Below are 18781 nucleotides of genomic sequence, written 5' to 3'. Positions count from 1 at the left end.
CTTTATTCCAGTGTAGGAAAGATGGCTGGGAAATACCATGACAGCTGTGTTCAGATGGTGCACGCTTTAAAAGCAGTGCAGACATCATTGGATTGGGCTCAGTTAGGAAAACTAGCTCAGATCAGCTACTGCACTTTAAGCAAGCAGCTCTTCATCAGCTAAATTGTTTGTTCCTGCTCAGTGCCAGCAATGAAAAATGTGCTTGTGAGGTTAATTTCTCTAATTCCTCTTTTAGCCAAAATGTGAGAGAGGCTCTTTTCTTTTGCCTCTTTTTTTTTGGTGTGTAAATAATTGCAAATACGTCAAGGCACATTTTGCAAGGTGCAGCTGTGTGTGCAAGCGGCTTTCTCTATATCTAAGAGTAACTGGAAGTGGTGTGAGCAGTGACTAAGGGCAAAGCATATGCAAAGTGGCAGCCCTGAAGCCATGTTCTTTGCTTTGCTGGAACTTCAGATGCACTGTGTTGCTTGATTAAATCAAGTATTTAAATATTTACTGTCATGTTGCCTTGATATGGAAATAGCCTCACCTGAGATGAAGGTATGGTGCAGCTGCAGCCAATGGTAAAACCCCCTTGTTTGTTGGAAAGGTGAGTGAAGAAGTCTGAGCGCTTGGAAAGAAAAGGTAGTTCTCCAAGTGTGAGGTAGTTCTTGCAAGCTTATTCCCTATGCTTCCATGTAGAGGTGTGAGTGATCTGATCAGAGACCAGGGAACCAAAGCTTCCTTTCCACATGGCTTCCAGGGGCTGCCTTGAATAAGCTGCACTGTTCCCTGCTCCTTTTTGATCCTCCACAGAGTGAGGATGAGAATTCTTTTCTTATGAAGTAGGCTTAGTAAAGTCAGTATTTGTGAAAGTTCCCATTGTGCATACTTGTCCATGGACTTTACTGGCTTTGAGTATCTGTCAGTGGCTTGATTGTCACATAGACTGATAATCACACGTAGGCTCTTTACTTATAAAACACCTCTTACTGGTCCTGTGTCCGAATGAGATCAACTATTAAAAGGCTGTAAAGATAAAAACGTAACTGCAGCATGACAAAATGAACAGAGAGAAATGGCAGGAGACATAACATAGTGACTTAGTGCAATTCAGTGCTGCAGTTATCAGTGAAACAAGACAGCACTCAAGCTGACCTTAAACAACATTGTTCGAATATCAGAAACAGTCTGCCTTCAGCATGGAGAGCTCAATTTGGGCTAACCTGTCCTACTGAGAAGCTTCACGGACTGCTTGCAGTACCAAAGCTATTATTAGGATGTATATTTCAGCGCAAATATGTTCCAAAGCTAGTGACAGGCCTTGCTGTGCTAGTAAGTGCAACTCTGTGCTGGGATGGGGAGCCAGGGAGCATGCCATAGGGACCAGCAGCTCACAAAATAAATACTAAAAAGCAAATAAACTAGAAATACTTCACTGAACATCAGAAATTTTCTGTCTGCTGTTTGACTTGGCCTGAGTTATTCCCCAGAACGATATTGTTAACCCTTTCACTCTTGTTGACAGCATTAGTCTTCAATGAATTATGGAATTGTAATACAGACAAAAATTTACTATGTAGTCAAAATGTAGAAGTGTACATCTCTATAAATAGCTGCTCTTTTCCCGGAAGACATATAGCATGGCATAATCAGTAGTTTGTATAAAAACAAATTAGAGACTTTGCTTTCGCTCATTTCAGAGGGGTGACGTGTGCCAATCTTGTGGCCTTTGCTTGGGAAAGACAAAAATCGATAACAGTGTTCTTCAGAACTGTTTTCCTTTCCATTTACCTGTAGGTTAATTATTTAAGCTTGCACTCTAACAGACAGCTTTATGAGGTGAGGAGTTCACAGCAAGGAAGACTTGTCATGCTGCTCGCTTCTTGAGAGCTCCCCAAGCACATGAAGCTTTATCTTATGTGCCCTGGTGAGAGTGGGAGCAAGCCGATGAAATATCAGCCAGCCTTGTCTTTAGCAGCAAAGGCTTGGGGCAGTAGGATTTCCCTTGGCTTACCGCCCCGCACAGTCACACACCTTTCCTCTGCTGGGGTTCTGCTCCTTTTCACCAAATCACGTGAAGTTCTTGGAAACCTTTGAAAGGCTATGGAGAAACAGCCCCTCTTAGGCTCCAGCGGTGAGAATCCGTGAACGTCACAGTCTTTCTGGAGTCTGTTCTCCTCTGCAGAAAGCTGCTTTCCTCATTGTCACACCACAGGCACTTATGCAAATTTCTCCCAGCAGGAAATCTCAGGCGCTGAAGGCCAGGAATGCTAATGCTGTGTACTGCACAGGAGCCCCAATTGCTGGTCATGAAGGAGCAAAAGTTCCCAAAGTATTTACAGCCCTGGCTAGGGAGCCGGCACTGACACTGCTTCACAGTCAGACACGTGGACAGGCTTCTAAATGAGAAATGCAATCTTTGAAACCTGGACACCTGCATGGAGATTGTCATATGCAGCCATTACTGCCAGTACACCTGATTTTAGGAAATGAAGATTCTTTCGCTAGGATTTCTGGCATTGTAATCTTTTCTAGAAAATGAGTATTGGAACTGACCAAAGTTGTTGCCAGTTCCAAAACTGTTCTTCTGGTGAAGGCACCTACAGGATTCAATGCTTCCCATTTTACTTCAGTATAAGATTTGGCTTATAGGAGACCTGTGAACACGTAAACATTCCTGGCAAATATTCCTGAGCACCTCAGTAAGGTGAAACATGTGGTTTGGAGACTTCGATTCTTTAATAGCTCTGAATGTTGCCATTTAACAAGATACAACTCCATTTGATCACCTTTTAGTCCTGTTTGTTTTTTTTTTTTTTTTTTTTTAATTAAGACTCAAGTTAGAGAAGAGACTCAGATCAGAATGACATCTCCTTGAGAAGATACCCAGAGAAGAAATCTTAATACTCTTATGCTAAACTGACTTAGGAGACTACAATAGTATGTATCAGCCAGATGTAGGCAACGTGTTCCTAGTGAAGTAGCCTGTATGGCAACTAAAAAAATCCATGGATTTTAATGACACCAGATCTCATCTTAAAACTTTCAACTTTGTCTATTAAGTGCTTAATTTATTAAGACTGAAAAGAGAGAGAGCAGAAAAGGGACAGAATGATCTTCCTGACATTGAAGTTCTTTATCTTAGATCAGAAGCTTGAAATATTAACTGGAGAAGCTCCACTCTTTGCTACCACATCCAGTGCTTGATCTTTGTTGGTGACATGGATGTTTCTGGTCACTCAGGTGATTTTATACACCTCTTGGAATCGGAATGGCTGTGTAGAGGCTGAAACTTGGTTAAATGTCCCCTGATACTGATCAGGCCTTTGTATTTAGAGACATCAGTAGTTGAGAACTGACTACAGACTGCAGGCTTTTTCCAGTCCTGAACACAGTGAATCCCAGTAATTTGGGTCAAATTCTGAAGTCTTTATACAGTGTTTATGTGGTCCCAAAGCAAACTTCTGTTAAGGTAAAGGCTAAGCAGATGCAGACTTGTCACAATTTGTTCCTCTAAATAAAAGAGAAATGAAATAAAACACACTATTCAAACATACTGAAAGCTTTTTGAAGGATTCCACAGTGCAGTCAGATGCTGAAAATCATGTCACAATTGTATAACAGTGAGAAAGATGTGAAGAGGCCAAGAAAAGGGTGAATATTTCAAAGGCCTAAGAGAGTTAGGCACATATCTTTCATAAGCTCCATTGAAAATCCAAACAAATAATTTCTGATGACATTAAAAATGGACTGCAGTCAAACAGGGATACCCACAGAAGCGTATGCTTAGGGGGTGTGCAGTGAAGAACATTTGTTGTTGATTTTTTTCTACAATGAGAGTATTTTAAAAGGTTTAGTAGTTGTGTTGGAGAGGAGGGAGAGCAGGAAGATGTGTAGGAAGGAGACAGGGTAAAAGCAATACAAAATATGAGCAGAAACGTGTCCTGAAGGATTTCTGTCCTGAAGGATTTCAGATGTGGGAAACGTGGGTTGTGTTGGACCCTGAGCGTTCAGGCCTGCCTGAGGATGCAAATGTTAGTGACCAGCGGGGAGGAGGGGTTGTAGAGGTCAGCGCGATGGTAGAGGAGAGACAATGGGCTCCTTTGCAGCACCAGCCTGCCTTTCACTTCACAAAAAAGGTTTTTGTAATTCAAATGAAAGCAAACCCTCCTTAAGAAAGGGATCTCTCTTTGGAGTGAGAAACACTGCAACATATTTCACTCTTACTTCCCTTTTGGTTTCACCTTCCTTCATCAGTTATTGCATGAATGAATTCAGGCTGACTTTTTTGTGTTGCTGCAGCATTCAGGTGTAAACATCAGTACGCCAGCAATACAGATGTGGTTGAGGGCTTTTTTTGGAGCTATGGTGTTTTTTTTTTTTTTCTTTTTTTTTTTTTTTTTTTTTTCTGGGAAGTGCTGTTAGTGCTCTCGTGATGAGTCCCAGAATACTACCGTGCAGAGAATGCCTGAGCACATTAATTCTGCATGTGTTAACTCTCAGTGCAACGCCAGTGTTCTTTTGTTCCATACTGAGACAGACTCACTGCCCTGGAACTTTGTACTTGCAGATACAGTGAGACTGTTATAGGCAAGGAGGGTGGTCTGATCTCAACTTGTCACCCAGGCTGTCTTGATGGGAATAGAACGCATTTCTGGAGGGTAATTCAGACTTTCTTCTCAGACACCACTCCTGAAGTGCAGTGACTCATCCTCTGGAGTCCCTTGTTGCAGAGACAGAGACTGTGGCACTAACTTCAAGTTGGCTACAGCTTCCAGGTAGGTGCAGTTGGCTGAGGTGAACCTTAGACACAGCAGTGTGATGACAGAAACTGTTTTGTAGTGGCCCCTTGTGCGGAGGGCCACAGAATGTCTGACTCCATCAAGTGCCACCGAAACTCCTAGTGCTATGCAATGCCAGTATTTTGCAGTGTTTATTCCTTAACTTGGACATTATGGACAGTAAAACTCTTGATGGCAAGACAGATATAAGATAAATTAGCCAAGTTGTAACTGTATGGGCCTTAATGCAAGATTGGTTAAGGGCAAATCAGTTGGGAACTATCTCAGGCATAGTTTACATTAGCAGGGGCCCCTACTCTTACGTAGTATATAAAGAAATAATCTGGTTTGTTTATTCAAGTGTCTTAGTCGTACATACACTTCCATGATTTTAAGCAGCTGAGTTTCTGAATGCTTCCCCATACTTCATTTAGTGTTTGTCAGGATTCACTATATGTCAGACCTCGGAAGTGAGGAAGAAGAACTTTCAAATTGCCAGCATCAATACTTTATCCACAATCATTAAGTTGTGAGCATTACAGGAGGTTTTGTAATGTGTATAGATGTATTTATTGCTTACGTGGCTATACTATTTACAGATGTCTGTTGCAAGCATGTTTCAGGTAAAAGCATCTCTCTTGATGTTACATCTGGACTTTGCAGTGTAACCTGCAGTTGTTTTGTGATGGTCTTCACAGGCTCCTCTGAGAGGGGAAGCCTAATTTGCACGTGATCGTGCAGTCTTTCTCAGGAAGAGGTGATTCATGCTGCAGCATCCATGGATTTGTGTGTGAAATCGTTGTTGTAAATGACAACATGTGAATAAAAAGTCATAGAAGAAAATGTGGGTGTGGGGCATGGGATTGTGAAATATGAAGAAGGAAGATATTGCCCTCAGGAATATGGGAGTAAGAGTTACACACAGACCTTCATATTTGCTTTTCAAAGATAGTTTAATGAATATCCCAGGGTGTAGGTGATCAGTATAAGTAGTTCATCTCATTTCAGATCTAACGTAGCTTATGCAAGGGTAGTAACTTTTGGAAAGAAGTGCTATTACAGTAGATCAGTAGAGTCTGTTTGACCTTTTGCTTAGCAATAAGCAATGGTGCAGCCTCACAGCAAAGGCTCCCTGAACTGTTTGCAGAGAATGCATTTGATATTTTGTAATGTGCATGACTTCTTTTATTTCTTTTTTTCTTGAAATCTTTTTGGTTAGTTAATAGTTTAGTTCCTCTTCAAGGGACAGATCAAAATATAAACATGTACCAATAAGCTTTGAGGCTTTAAAGCCAATTCGATACACAGGAAATCTGAAATTAGGGCAATAAAGGATATTTCTGATGCTATTTCCTCTTATTAAACACCTCTGCCTATGAGGTAAGTCCTTGTTCAGTTGTTTTCTGACTACTAAATTTGGCTGCAGATTTGAGCTCTTTGCAGGATTGCTCTCTCACAGCTGTGGCTCTTTATTGTTTCAAAAGGTTCTAAAGAAAAATGTCCTCCACAAGTGGAATACACTTTGCAAGAATTTCATTATAATGCACTCATCTGGTGTTTAAGTTATTTATTCCTTTACCAGATACTAATAACCTAAATTGTATCTTTATAGAGGTCTCAATACAGCAGCCAGTAATTGGGCAAGGAGTGAATCCCAGATTGCCAATTTACAGTGTGAGAAGTATAGCAATTTTCTCTTTAAAAGTAATATATTCATTTCAGTCTTGCTCCACTTTACTTGAGTAATAGCAGTGATGTCAAAGGAGTTCCAGCTGACTTAAGCTGTTCTAACTGAAACTTTACTACAGACTGACTCAGACCTAGCATTCTACATAGGGGTGCAGGCTTTTGTCCAGGAAGGGAAGAGATGTTCAAAAGCTGACTGAGTTTATACCAAAATGACCAGTCATTAAAACCCACCTGTCATAGATTTGGGTTAATAGCATGCAGTGCTGCACAGTGCTCTGGGGAAAGCAGACACGAAGTGGGTCTACCTGCAATTGGAATGACTCAATAATTTGATAACTCAGAGCTGTACCAGTATTCAGAATGTCTGCCTTCAGTAGTTGCAATATTCTTACGTTATTTTAGACTTAATTTGTCATGGAAATGCATGCTTACTTGCTTTGGGTTATAAAAAAGATCTGACGGGACTTATATTGTATAAATAGCCCTGTACTGTCATTGTTAGATTATTTTGAGATTATTTACTGCATTGTCTTTCAGACTTCAGTGCAGGGGAGAGCTGCAGTTCACGTGTGGGATGCAGGATGTTTCTGTCACTTGTGCTGCACTTTAGCTTATAAATTGCTTATCTGGTGGAAAGCTAAAGAACATGATCAGGATGACAGGGTTCAAAGCTAACAATTGAGTAGCACAAGCAAGGATGCACCTGCTCTTAGAATACAAACTTTAGCAAATACTCGCTTTGCATCTCTGAGCTATTTCAGTAGAGCTGTGTTCCCACAAGACTGTCAAGTGGCTTTGCTAACGACAAAACAATTTTTTTGTATATAGCTGGTGCTGTAGTGGGGTCAAAAACATATCTAAAAGCCACACTTACTTATTCAGGTAATTTTTAAAAAAAGAATTACACTTTCAAGTTCCTCTTTGAGTCTTTCTAGCAGATTTTACTTTGTATTTTCAGAGCTGGATTAAGGTATATGCACTACACTGTGGTTGCATGATGAAGATGCTAACAGTGATCAAATGGGGACATTCATTGCTCAATTCACCTCCTCAGTTTTTCCACTGTGATCTCGTTTTCTTGGAATCAAAATATCAGCATTTGCAAGGAGTTTTAAGCAGTTGTTGCACAAGTGTAAGGCAATTTGGTTGTTTTAGCGCTGAATATACGAGGGACATATGGAGTCCTGTGTTATTCCCTTCTGACTGTTACAAAATTGTCCATCACTTGTCTCCCAAGGGCAATGTGAAATTGCAGTCACCTGTTCAGCAAACAAATTTCACAGGATTGTGCTTTCAGCTCTTGCTCCTTATAGATACGGTATCCAGTTGCCTCAGCATTGCTTATTTCTGTTCTCCCTTTCATTTCCCTTTGGGTTATGCACAGTTTGCCTGCCTAGCTGTTTAATGAGAAATCTCTTGGTATTTCTGAACATTTGAGGAAGTGTCTATTAAACACGAATCTTAGGAAGGGGCATGAGCAAACTCTCTCTGCCTTATGTCCAGGATTAGCCATGTATTATGTTAGGACTAGGAGTCCACCTTCAATAAAAGCTGTTTGAAAAGCATCTAAGAGAAATCCCAGCTGATTAAGTGTGCTTTGTGTGAGAGCAACTCACAATTAGCAGTCTCTTCCCTTAAATTGTGCTTCTTGTTTTTGTGGTTCAGAGATGCAGCAAAGACATTCCAAGCAGTGAGATTTCACTACAGCTATGGATTTTAAGAGTAATGAACTGCAGAACAACACATTTTGGGGACATTTAAGGTACTTGTTTGGTAAAATGAAATTCTGTACCTAAATTGCTTTCTGGATTTGTAATGTGTTTGTCTTGGTCTTTGTTGGAAGGAGATGGCTGTTTCTCCAGCTGTTATGAACTTACTCAACATGATATTGTGCAGAAAGGAAGCCTTTCTCTGCGCTCATTCCAATTGGTTATAGTTTTGCTCAAGTCCTGCAAGGCATTTGTACTGTATGACAAAACTAGAAGCTGTGTTTCTGCATGACATGAGGAGCCCTCAGCCATGGCCTGCTGGGTCTGGAAGCGGCAGATCTCTAGGGCAACAAGTCACAGTGCACAAATAAATGTTATGTTGATGCAGAAGCAGAATCTGAAACAAAAAGAAATCCCCTGTAGGCTGTTTTCCTAACGATTAGCATGCACACATAGAAGGTGAGACCTTCACGGGGTTTTGTCAGGATAACAAAAATCTACCAGTCTGTTTTCCCATTTTTGCCCTATGTTATGCAGTGACCTATTTTTGCTTTGGACCCATTGGCTCTACCAGTCCTCCTCCCTTTACTGATGTGGAAGCTGCAGTTTGCCTTACAGCTTGGGCTGCTCAGAGACCTGGGGCTGGCCCAGTGGGAGCACAGCAAAGCACTAAAAATGGCAAGAGCAAAATCAGCAACTGTGACCATAAGAAAGATGTCAAATTTTTATCTGCCATCCTTTTAGCTAACCTTATATCAATCATGACCAGCATACAAAGGGAGTAGTCTGCTTTTGTTACCTATTAATTTCTCTCCAGCTCTTCAATAAGGTCGTAACCATCTGACATGTGAGTTTTGTTTTGGCATAGAGTGTATCATTAGTTGCTGTCCTTTGCAGGATCCATGCTACTTTGTACATGTAGGAAACTGACAGCATGACATAGAGAGAGTTCTATGAATTGCACAGGAAAGATGCTCATGGTCATCCTGCTGTATCCTAGGAACTATTGGAGGGCTGTGACAGCCATTCCTAAGAAAGCTGACCGCTATGCTTCCACATATCCACTGAGGTTACCATGTCCATTTTTGCAGAGTGTTACAGATTAGGGGAGAATTATACTGAAAGTTCCTTGTGGCAAAGGCCTAGGACTGACTCTGTTGCATTCATGTATGAGTTGTCCAGAATGTGAAGAGCTTAGAGGAGATGGAACAAATGGCATTTGACTCTGTAACAATTCAGATGGCCAGAAAAGCTCTTACTCCTTCGAGTATTTACTCTTCAGTGACACAATACGTTCTGGAATATAAATAAGATATGTACATGACATGTTTATAACATGCTTCTCTCACTCTTTCTCTACTTTCCCCACCTTTGTTGTGCCTTGCCCCAAATATCTGTCCAATTTTTGCAGATGAATCAATTGGCTTGGTGGACGATGACCGCTCCCTGTAGCTGTGTTTCCTGAGGGGTTGCCTACTACTTGTGGGGCTTAGAGCCTGTGTCACCAGGTGAACAAAGGGGTGGCTTGGTACAGATGAGCCTGGAGCCTAGTAAAGCTGGTAGCACAAAAATAACTTGAAGTTTGGAAAACGCTGACCTAAATGTCTGAACAATGTCTCTGGGAAAAGGGCTGCTTTTTCTGAGCTAGAAGCAGTTTGGAAGAAAAGCAGTGTTGTCATGTGAACAGGGTATGCAACATTAGCTCTACGGGCTGCTGTTTGATAGGCTGTATTTATCATGCTTTTAATATGAAAGACTGTTTTGCAAAACATTGTGTTTGCAGATGAAAAGGTATTGAACAGGGGGGAACAAACAGTTCTGCATCCGCTAAGTTCAGAGTTTTAGGAGCTGCATTTTGGAAAGCATACTGCTACGTTTCCAGGACCAACCTCACTTGGGGCTGTCTTTTACTAGTGGAGAGACTGCTGCTTGTGCACAAACCAGAGGCTGCAGAAGGTGTGACCAGCTATCTGCAGAGTTGTTGGTCTCTTTCCCTGTTATGTATTTCATCCTTACTATTCTCTCCCTGCTTCTGTGCCTTTTTCTCTTTTTACCCCCTCTTGTTTTCTCCATTTCTCATGCTCCGGTTAAATGATCTTTTCAGACAAGCATCACAGAAAGGCTGTTTTTTAGATTAACACAGACTCAGCTTCTTATATTGACTGGCCTGAAACAGCTAATGTGATTTGCACTTCTGTTTAGCAAATTTCTATTATTAGAATGAACACACTGAGACTAATATGCAGGTAAATATAAGTCACCAGTGGAGCTACTAATTGGGTAGATTAATTAGTCATTCCAATTGGATTTGTTGTCTCCAAACAGACAAGATTAAAGCAAGGAAGGGTCTCTGACTGGCTTATCTTTTGTGGATAAATGACTTCAATATGACACGCTACCTTGTGTAAGTCAGATGTCTGGTTATTAGTGCCTGGGTATCACACTCAGCAATGAAGTGGGAGGGCAACTCCTCCTGTCAGTCCTCCAGCCATTAGTCATTATGCCGAGTACTTCATCTCAGACAGCTCCCTGACTTCTGCCAAGATCCTGAGCAAGGCGGATGGGCTGCTTTTCATAAAATGGCTGTTCTGCCGCTGGGACACGTGTCCTGTGCCTTTAATGCAGGAATCTGTTCTTCACATGTCTCAATCAAAGCAATATCCATAACTCCTCCATATTCTCCATATCTAACTGCAGTCTAGCCAGGATCCCGTTCCTGCTTAGTGATACAAGAGGAGGAATGTTCTTGTGTCCTTGACATCTGTTCACAAGAAGTAGATTGAGAACCTAGGGTACAAAACAAATGTAGAGTCTGTGTGTCTCTTATTTCAATTTCTTTCTTTTTTTTATTTTTATTGATGCCTGTTCCGTAAAGACTGAGTAGGTGGAATGAAAAAAAAGTTGTCTTTTTTTTTTTTTTTTTTTAGAGAAGTTATGTGCATCAGCTGACGTGGGCATTGCTCAGGAGTGGTTCTTTAAAAAGTTCTATTATCAAGCTGAAGCAAAGCTACTTTGTACCATAAATACAGAGAACGGACCCATTTCCCCTGTGTCTCAGGTGGCTAAGAAAAGTTCCTTCCCACTTCGTTAGTTGTGCTCCCCAGGGCTCACCACCTCTCTGTGTGGGAGGCAACATAGAAACCACTAAGCAGGACTGAGGAAAGCCCTCTCCCCTTCTGTGTAGGGTTGGTGTCCTTTGTTGAAGCAGATTCTGTCTTCAGTGGTTTCCTTTCACTATCACCTGCAGGTATTTGCATCTCTCTTTGCTGACTTCTGTGGAAGGCAAAATTCCCTGCTTTCACTTCAGAAAAGCCTTTTAGCCTGTGGTTGCTGAGGAAAGGGGAAACCTGACCTAGATGAAGAGTCCCAGCATTGTTTCGCCTGTTTTTAAGCAGATAAAGTACAGCAAACAGGACAATGTGTCCCATGCATTGTCTGGAGAATTTCATTTCCCTTCCCTAAGTACTGAGTCTGTTGAACTTGTCCATAATTCTAATCTGTAGCTCTGACATATAGCAACTCCAGGCTGATACAAGCACCAGGAATGTCCTTTTGCTGCTTTTTTTTGTTGTTCTTGTTTTTAAATTATTTGCAGTCTGTTTCACTGCCATCCATCTTGATGTGCATCAGGCACTCTGCCTCTCATAGTCAAAACAGCTGCATCTCAGAAAGAGGGGAAGCTTCCAAAGAAAAAAAAAAAACACAACAATCAGAGCCTTGCTGTGGTCTACTGGTAGCAACAGATAATTAAGTCTAAAAATTTCAGCAGAAGGAAGACATTTATTGCCAGGCAAAACCCAACAGTGTTTTAGGAAATGTCTTTTCTGTCATCTTGAAGGCAGCTCTGAGTCTAAGAACTGTAGTGATTGGTATGTGGTTATATTCTTTCAATTTTAAAGTTTATCAGGCACACTGTGTTGTTGGAAAGCAAGGGGATATAAAGAAGTGAAATCAAACTTTATGAAGACATTTGAACATTTTTTTTCTCTGCAGGCATTTCTTCATCGGATCCGCCAGAACGCTGTGGACAAAGCCGAGAAGTACATAACAGAGGAGAATGTTAAGGTATTTCTTCCATCTTCCTCATCCTTTAATCCATAATGAAAGGCTAGATTCAGGGATGTGGATATCAAATCTCCTTTTACCTTTCTGATCATTGTTATTAAACTGCTGCCCAGAGGAAAAGAAACTCACACTGACACTTTTTCAGTCTGTTTGCACATTTGTTTAGCTTTCATCTTACAGCATTTGTTTTGTCCCACCAGCTGATCTCGGTAGAATTTGACAACAGTGTAGTCAGGAGCTAACTTTTGGCAAGATTTGTGAAATGGTAGAGGACGCAGAGACCTCATTAGCATCTTGAAGGGGAATGTCAGAGAACGCACTGCCCTTGTGTGTTTTGCTTGACAGTAATCAGTGAGCCAATTTGCATCTGTTGTCTCTTACAAATCAAAAATTGACAGGAGTTATGAGGAGGTGGCAAGAATATCTAGTTGGGTTGTAGTAGGAAGGAATTTGGACTCCTGTGGGAGAGCTGAGGAATGGGAGACCCTTACGTGATGAGATTCCTGAATGAATTTTGCAGTGGAAAGACACATGAGATACAGAAAGTGGATATCAGGTACTAGCTCTTATAATACCTATGGTTGTAGGAGGCCTTGTTGTGATTTATTTTCATAAAAATAAGCAACACTTTCATGTAGTAATTTTGACTTAATGTCAAATGCTATATACATACATGTGAGAGCAAAATCCTCTTTGTACACATGCATAAGTGAAACCTCATGATCAGTGGGAGAGGATGCAGTGTCTGCCATCAGGATTGCTTTTTGGGTTTACCTTTCATCCTGCAGCTCCTAAATCAGCAGAGACTTTGCTCTTTTCATTAATGACAGCACAGTGCATCAATAATAGGTATGTTACACAGTCCAGCACTACTGCAGCTGGTGTGTATTTCCTCAAATCTGGTTCAGCAATTTTTACATAGTAGTATTACCCAAAGAAATCCTATCAGGGATTCAGCTCCTGTTATGGTATTCATTCACTAGGTTAACAATACTGTACTACTAATTGAGTGGCATCTAGGTGGTGGTAGCAAGAAGATTTGGAGGATTGGTGGAGCTAAGCCTCCTTGCTGTCTTCAAATTTGGAAGTTCCTGGTCACTGGAAGCTCACCATTTACAGTCTGGAGTATGTTTAAGCACAGCTGAGGGAAAAGTGGACAGTGACTAGTGGCAGTAGGTGCTGTGTGCAGAGAAACAGAAAAACATAAGCTCTGCTTGAGAAATAAACCTACATAACCATTTGCTAACTTGACAAACAACTGCAGATGTTGATATAAAAGTTGTTAATTCTACCATTATTCATGTATTGCTATGACTGCCATATACTCAGATGCAGTACTCACAAGACCCATGCAGAAAGTCCTTATTTTCTCTAGTGATTAAATGTATTTGTATTCTAAAGTCCATCACAACCTCTGGGAAAGTACTACTTCATTTTTGTGTCATTCTTGAACTGCCTGGAGGTGCCTTTGTGAGGCCACTGTGAGACCTCATTAATTCTTATTACAATATTCAGCTTATAATAACACAGCTTCTCTTTGATGAAAAAGGTGTAAGCTTACCAATGGTGAAGTAGAAACACAAAGGCGTGCTTTCTCTGATCAGTGTTGTCTATTTCCCTTCTCCTCAAACAATTTAATTGTCTTTCCTGCAGTGGAAAGATGATTGTTCTTTCCTTCTGCAAATCTTTGCTTGTAGAGGCAGGACAGACAAGACTGTGTTGGGACTTCCAGTAACTCTGCCTGCTATTATTATGTATCTTGAGTCACTAGAGAGCTGTGAGGTGGCTAGCAACAGAAAAGATGGCAGCAGAGAGTATATAGATGATTTGGCAGCTTATGTAAAGAAAAACCTGTATTTTCCTCCCTGTCTTCATGCAGCAGGAACATCTAGAGGAAAATCAAGGATATCATTTTCCTCTAAGCAAAAGGAGAAAGTACTTTTTAGGATAACATGGGATATTACTCCTGGTATTATGTTCGTAGGCTTCTCCCACCACTGACACTAAGCAGTGGTGCTTACAGTAGCCTCTGGCCGTTGCATTCCCTTCCAGAAAGGCCACCTTGATTCCTATGCCAGGCATAGACTTATAATTCCTTCACTGACAGATGGCTGCAGCAGTCTCAGCTAAAATATTTTCTCAATTTGTTCCGTGCCCTTTGTGAGGATAACTGCTGATACGTTAGTATTACGCTGCATTCGCAGAGGATGGTGACGTGATTTTACTGATGCAGAACAGTGAAGACAGCACAGCTTGATGGTGTGCACAAGCTGCCAGACATAAATCCTCCCCGTAAGGTTTATAAATGGTGGCTGCATCAGGTATAAAAGCAAATATAGCTAAGGTCTTTCTGCTGCCTTGATTTTTCAAGTGACTTTTGTTACCTGCAAAATCTGCTGCAAGCAGAGTTCTGCTGACCATCACATAATTTATTGGACTACACAGATATTCCTCGAATCACAAAATATCCTCCTGAAGACTGCTCCTGAAAGATAAAATCATCACTGACAGATGTTTTCCTCTTCCTTGTTAATCCCCTTTTGGCACAGCTTCTGGCATGCAGGCTAAGGCTAATGTGTCATCACGTCACTTTCAGTCATGCTATAGAATGAACCATCATAGGCTCTTCAAATTTGCAGTGGGAGTTTTCTGGAAGTAATCAGTCCCAGCTTCCTGTCTTATTTTCTGATGGGTTCAGAACCCATGAGTGCAGGTAGAGTGTGTTGGAGTCTTCAGTTTATTCAGAGCCAGAAAAAGCAATGAGGCACAAGTATGCACATGGGTAGTGAGGATTGCCATATAGTGGTGTGACAGGTGAGCAAAGACAAGAAAGATGTCATGTGCTGTGCTTTGCACATGCAGCCAGCTTGCAGGGTTTGAGGAAAAATCTTTCCATCCTTGAATAACACAAGGTACTGAGTTGTATCTGGGTACGTGCATAGGAGGGTCTTTAATTCCTTACCCAGTCTTCTACTCCTGAAAAATCAGAGATAAACTGTTTTTCATTAACTGTTTGGTTTCATTCCTCCTCAAAGAATTAGATTTAGTTTACAAAATCTTGTAACTACTGCTGCATCACCATCCATCAGACTGAATCAGTGTCTCATCTGGTGCATAAAGTCCACTGCATAAAGTTGAAAAAGTTTAGTTTTACTGTAAGGTGCTTTGGGAAGTATCAGAGGATCTCCCACCAAATACCAGGAAGCTGAAGGCTGCTCTGTCAGGCTGCATTCTTTGGGATTTGTAGCAGTGACACGTATGCTCTATGCCAGGCCTGGGAGGCTGCTCCTAATATGAAAGCTGGTTTGACTACGCTGCAAATCTCTTTGCGGCTGGCACGGCTAAAGCAAAGAGATGGACAGTGCTGTTCACAGTGTGTGTGTCACTGCAGTCTTCAGGCTCTGGTCTGCTCATTCAAGCATTCCTCTCGTGGCTATCAATCCTGATAGCTGCATCACTTTGCATCAGGACCTGAAAGTTTATTTTCCTTAGCACATGTATGTTAAATTCCTAGGGATCATTTAGCTGTGAGATTGTGCAATTTCCTTTTAGTTCACATTAAAATTGAGGGCCTGTATCACGTTACAAATGCCTTTTACAGTCACAGAGGTTGGTGGAAGGGAACGCTAAGATTCTGCTCTTTTAGTTTGGAAATACTTTACACTGTAAACACCATGGCAGAGATGTGGTTTACGAGTACATCTTTTGAGTGATAATTTCATGTTCCTGCCAAATCAGTTTAGTCTTTGTGATTTCTTTCACGTGTTCAGTCTCATAGGAGACCTTCTCTAGAGTTAAAGGAGGTTGTTTACATTCATCATGCTCAGGTGCTTGGAAAGATAATTTTCATTTAGAGTAGGTACTTCAGTAGCAATAAAGATTTCCATAGGAAAGAGACAAGATAGCAGTTATCATCTGTGCTTTAGGTCCTTTCATGACTAAGTCTAGAACCATAGTATTTTGGTGCTAGTACTTTAATGCGCCTAAGAGGGTTTTATTAATAGTTGACACTGGACTTCACTTTATGTATTTCAGATCCTATTTTCTAACATTGAAGACATTCTTGGTGTTCACAAGGAGTTCCTGGCTGCCCTGGAATTTTGTTTACAACCAGAACCTCAGTCTCAGCATGAACTGGGAAATGTTTTCTTAAAATTTGTAAGTACAATGACTTAACACTATCTGAAAATGCAGTTTCCTGTCTTAAGCTCCCATGCCCCTTAACTATCTCTAATCTCTAAGGTTTGTAGCAATACTGTGACAATGTGTGTCTTGAATAAAACTTGAAGGTAGGGTGGGAAAAAAACCTGTGAATGAGGTTAGAACAATGGAAACCACATCAAACTCAGCTAAATAACAAGGTATTTTTAGAAACCCTTCCTTTTCCCATTGAATATTTTTTCCTTTTTTTCTTCACTCAACTGATCACACAATTGCTGAGAATTTGTCAGCGTTAGTTCCAAATATTTCTGAAAAGCAGCACAATTTCAAATAAGTGAATAATGTCATTTGTATTTTAAAATAAAGGAAACCAACAGAAGATATTACTGCTTTTACAGTAGTGTCTGTGCATACGTTTGTCCTTCAGTAAATGAAATGTAACATGAGATAGCTTAACTTGCACTTGATGAAATACAGTGCAAGTTACCATATACGACCTTTTACCATGCAGTAAATAAATACCTGAATTATGTAGCTCAGAACTACAGAAAATTTGGGTTTTAGACTCAATGCTAGATAAGAATGCCACAACTACAAAATACAAAGTAGTTGTGGTTGTTGAAAACATTTTGACGGATTCTTTTTGTGTCATCTGACACTGAAAGTTGTATTATTTGTTCTTCTGTACATTCACAATATGATTAAGTGTGCCAACGTGATTCAGTACCAGGTTGGTACTGTAAGGTGACCCAGGAAGGCACAGAGCTATAACAGGGAACAAGAAATGGTGGAATTGGAAATGAGAAAATCATGGAAATAAGAGAAGCACTGCTTCTCTCATTATAATTTGTTTCTTATATTGCAAACTAATATAAGCATAGAGCACACTGATTGTATATGCAAGATCAATTATTACATATACCTAGTCATGAGATGAACTCATCTAAATGCAAAGTTATCTGATTTACATGTATATAATTCAAAGCTGCAGATTTTTTTTGTATGCAGCTGCCCTCTTGAGATGTCTGAAGAAATTAGAATGCATCCATATATAATAGATATTCCTTCAATTCTTATTAACTGCATTAAGCCACAGGCCAACTTCCTATCAAAATATGTTCTATTATACTTTTCTAATCATAATTCATGCTTCCACAGTTCATCAGGTTTGAGTGGTCAGCAATTATGCAGCCTTTCTTTGCTCATAGATCTTTACCAACTATTGATTTTATTTATGCTGTGACTCTTGAAATAGTAGCATATGTAGAGACAGTAGAATGTGTTGGGACAGTGCCCGTAAATTGTGTTCTCTAGGAGGAATGACTGTCAGATGCTGAAAGACATACTGATGCACTCAGTTAAAGACTTGAATACTCAGTAGAATCACTGCCTAGCAAGATGTCCTATGCTAACATAGTACTTGTTAGTGATGGTATCAACATGGGATGTCTCCTGAGCAATGCTGGCTAAATGTCTACTGTGTTTCAGAGTGACACCAACTAACCAGAAATGTTAATGCCCTGTCTGTCATTCAGCTGAATTCAAACCTGCTATATGTAGTCATTGACAATATTTTCTTGTACGTGGGCATAGCATTTATAACTGACAAATTTAGTAATTAAGTAAATGAAAGTTCTCTGCTTCTCAGATTTGCAACAAAGCAGGAATTATGGAACTGTAATGCACAGAGATGACTGCTGGTGAGAACTGATCTTCTGATAGAGACTGTTTGACTGAGATCAGTTTACACTGCAGTCTGTGAAGTGCATTGCAAATATGGTGTACATCAAACATTTCATAATCCCATAAGGAAGAAAACCTACAGCTTATTCAGGAGGACATCAGATATCTTTCATTTCATAATACATGGAAGAAGCTGGTCTCATCCATAATAAGTGAAGTATGCATAAAGTATAAGAATAGCATTAAAAGCATTGTGGCACTTCATGTCTTGAGCAGGGAAGAATCAACAGTAGGTTATGAAGAGAGGAAGGAATGGCATGTCTTTGTGTACAAATTATGCCTGTCTTTCAGAAGACTAGCCTCACTGTAGGTATTTGGGAGTGAGGGATGTGGGATTTGTTGTGTCATGGTACAGGCCTTCATAGTGAGATTCCAGCTGGAGATGCCAGCAGCAAATGTGGTTCAGAGCAAGCTCCTCCAGATTGCTATTTTTGAGTCCTGTCTATGAGATCTATGCATCCTAAATTTCTTCTAACTTCTTCAACACTTTTAGTTGGAGTATGCCTACAGGATCATAGTTGATCCATTTACATTTATGCTAGGACATCTTTTGCCCCGGATGTTCAACGTGGCAGGATCCAGATTTTGGCTAACACTTGAAATAAACAAGCCAACATTGCAAGGGCTCCAAAAGAGCAACCATTTTTCACT

The 18781-nt window shown here is 40.5% G+C and overlaps 1 protein-coding gene across 3 annotated transcripts in view; it reads left to right on the top strand.

The window, feature by feature from the left end:
* The window catches only part of PREX1 (phosphatidylinositol-3,4,5-trisphosphate dependent Rac exchange factor 1), a 147666-nt gene that overhangs the window by 53183 nt on the left and 75702 nt on the right, over positions 1 to 18781 (top strand). For all 3 annotated transcript variants that reach the window (XM_085241960.1, XM_085241959.1, XM_085241958.1), the window contains exons 2-3: positions 12155 to 12226; positions 16262 to 16384. In XM_085241960.1, the coding sequence (XP_085098086.1) occupies positions 12155 to 12226; positions 16262 to 16384 (195 nt within the window). The remainder of the gene's footprint in view (positions 1 to 12154; positions 12227 to 16261; positions 16385 to 18781) is intronic.

The sequence above is a fragment of the Meleagris gallopavo genome, chromosome 22, assembly GCF_905368555.1.
Source record: "Meleagris gallopavo chromosome 22, MGAL_WU_HG_1.1, whole genome shotgun sequence".
In the NCBI taxonomy this organism is placed as follows: domain Eukaryota; kingdom Metazoa; phylum Chordata; class Aves; order Galliformes; family Phasianidae; genus Meleagris; species Meleagris gallopavo.
This window is presented reverse-complemented; position numbering and strand designations above follow the sequence as displayed.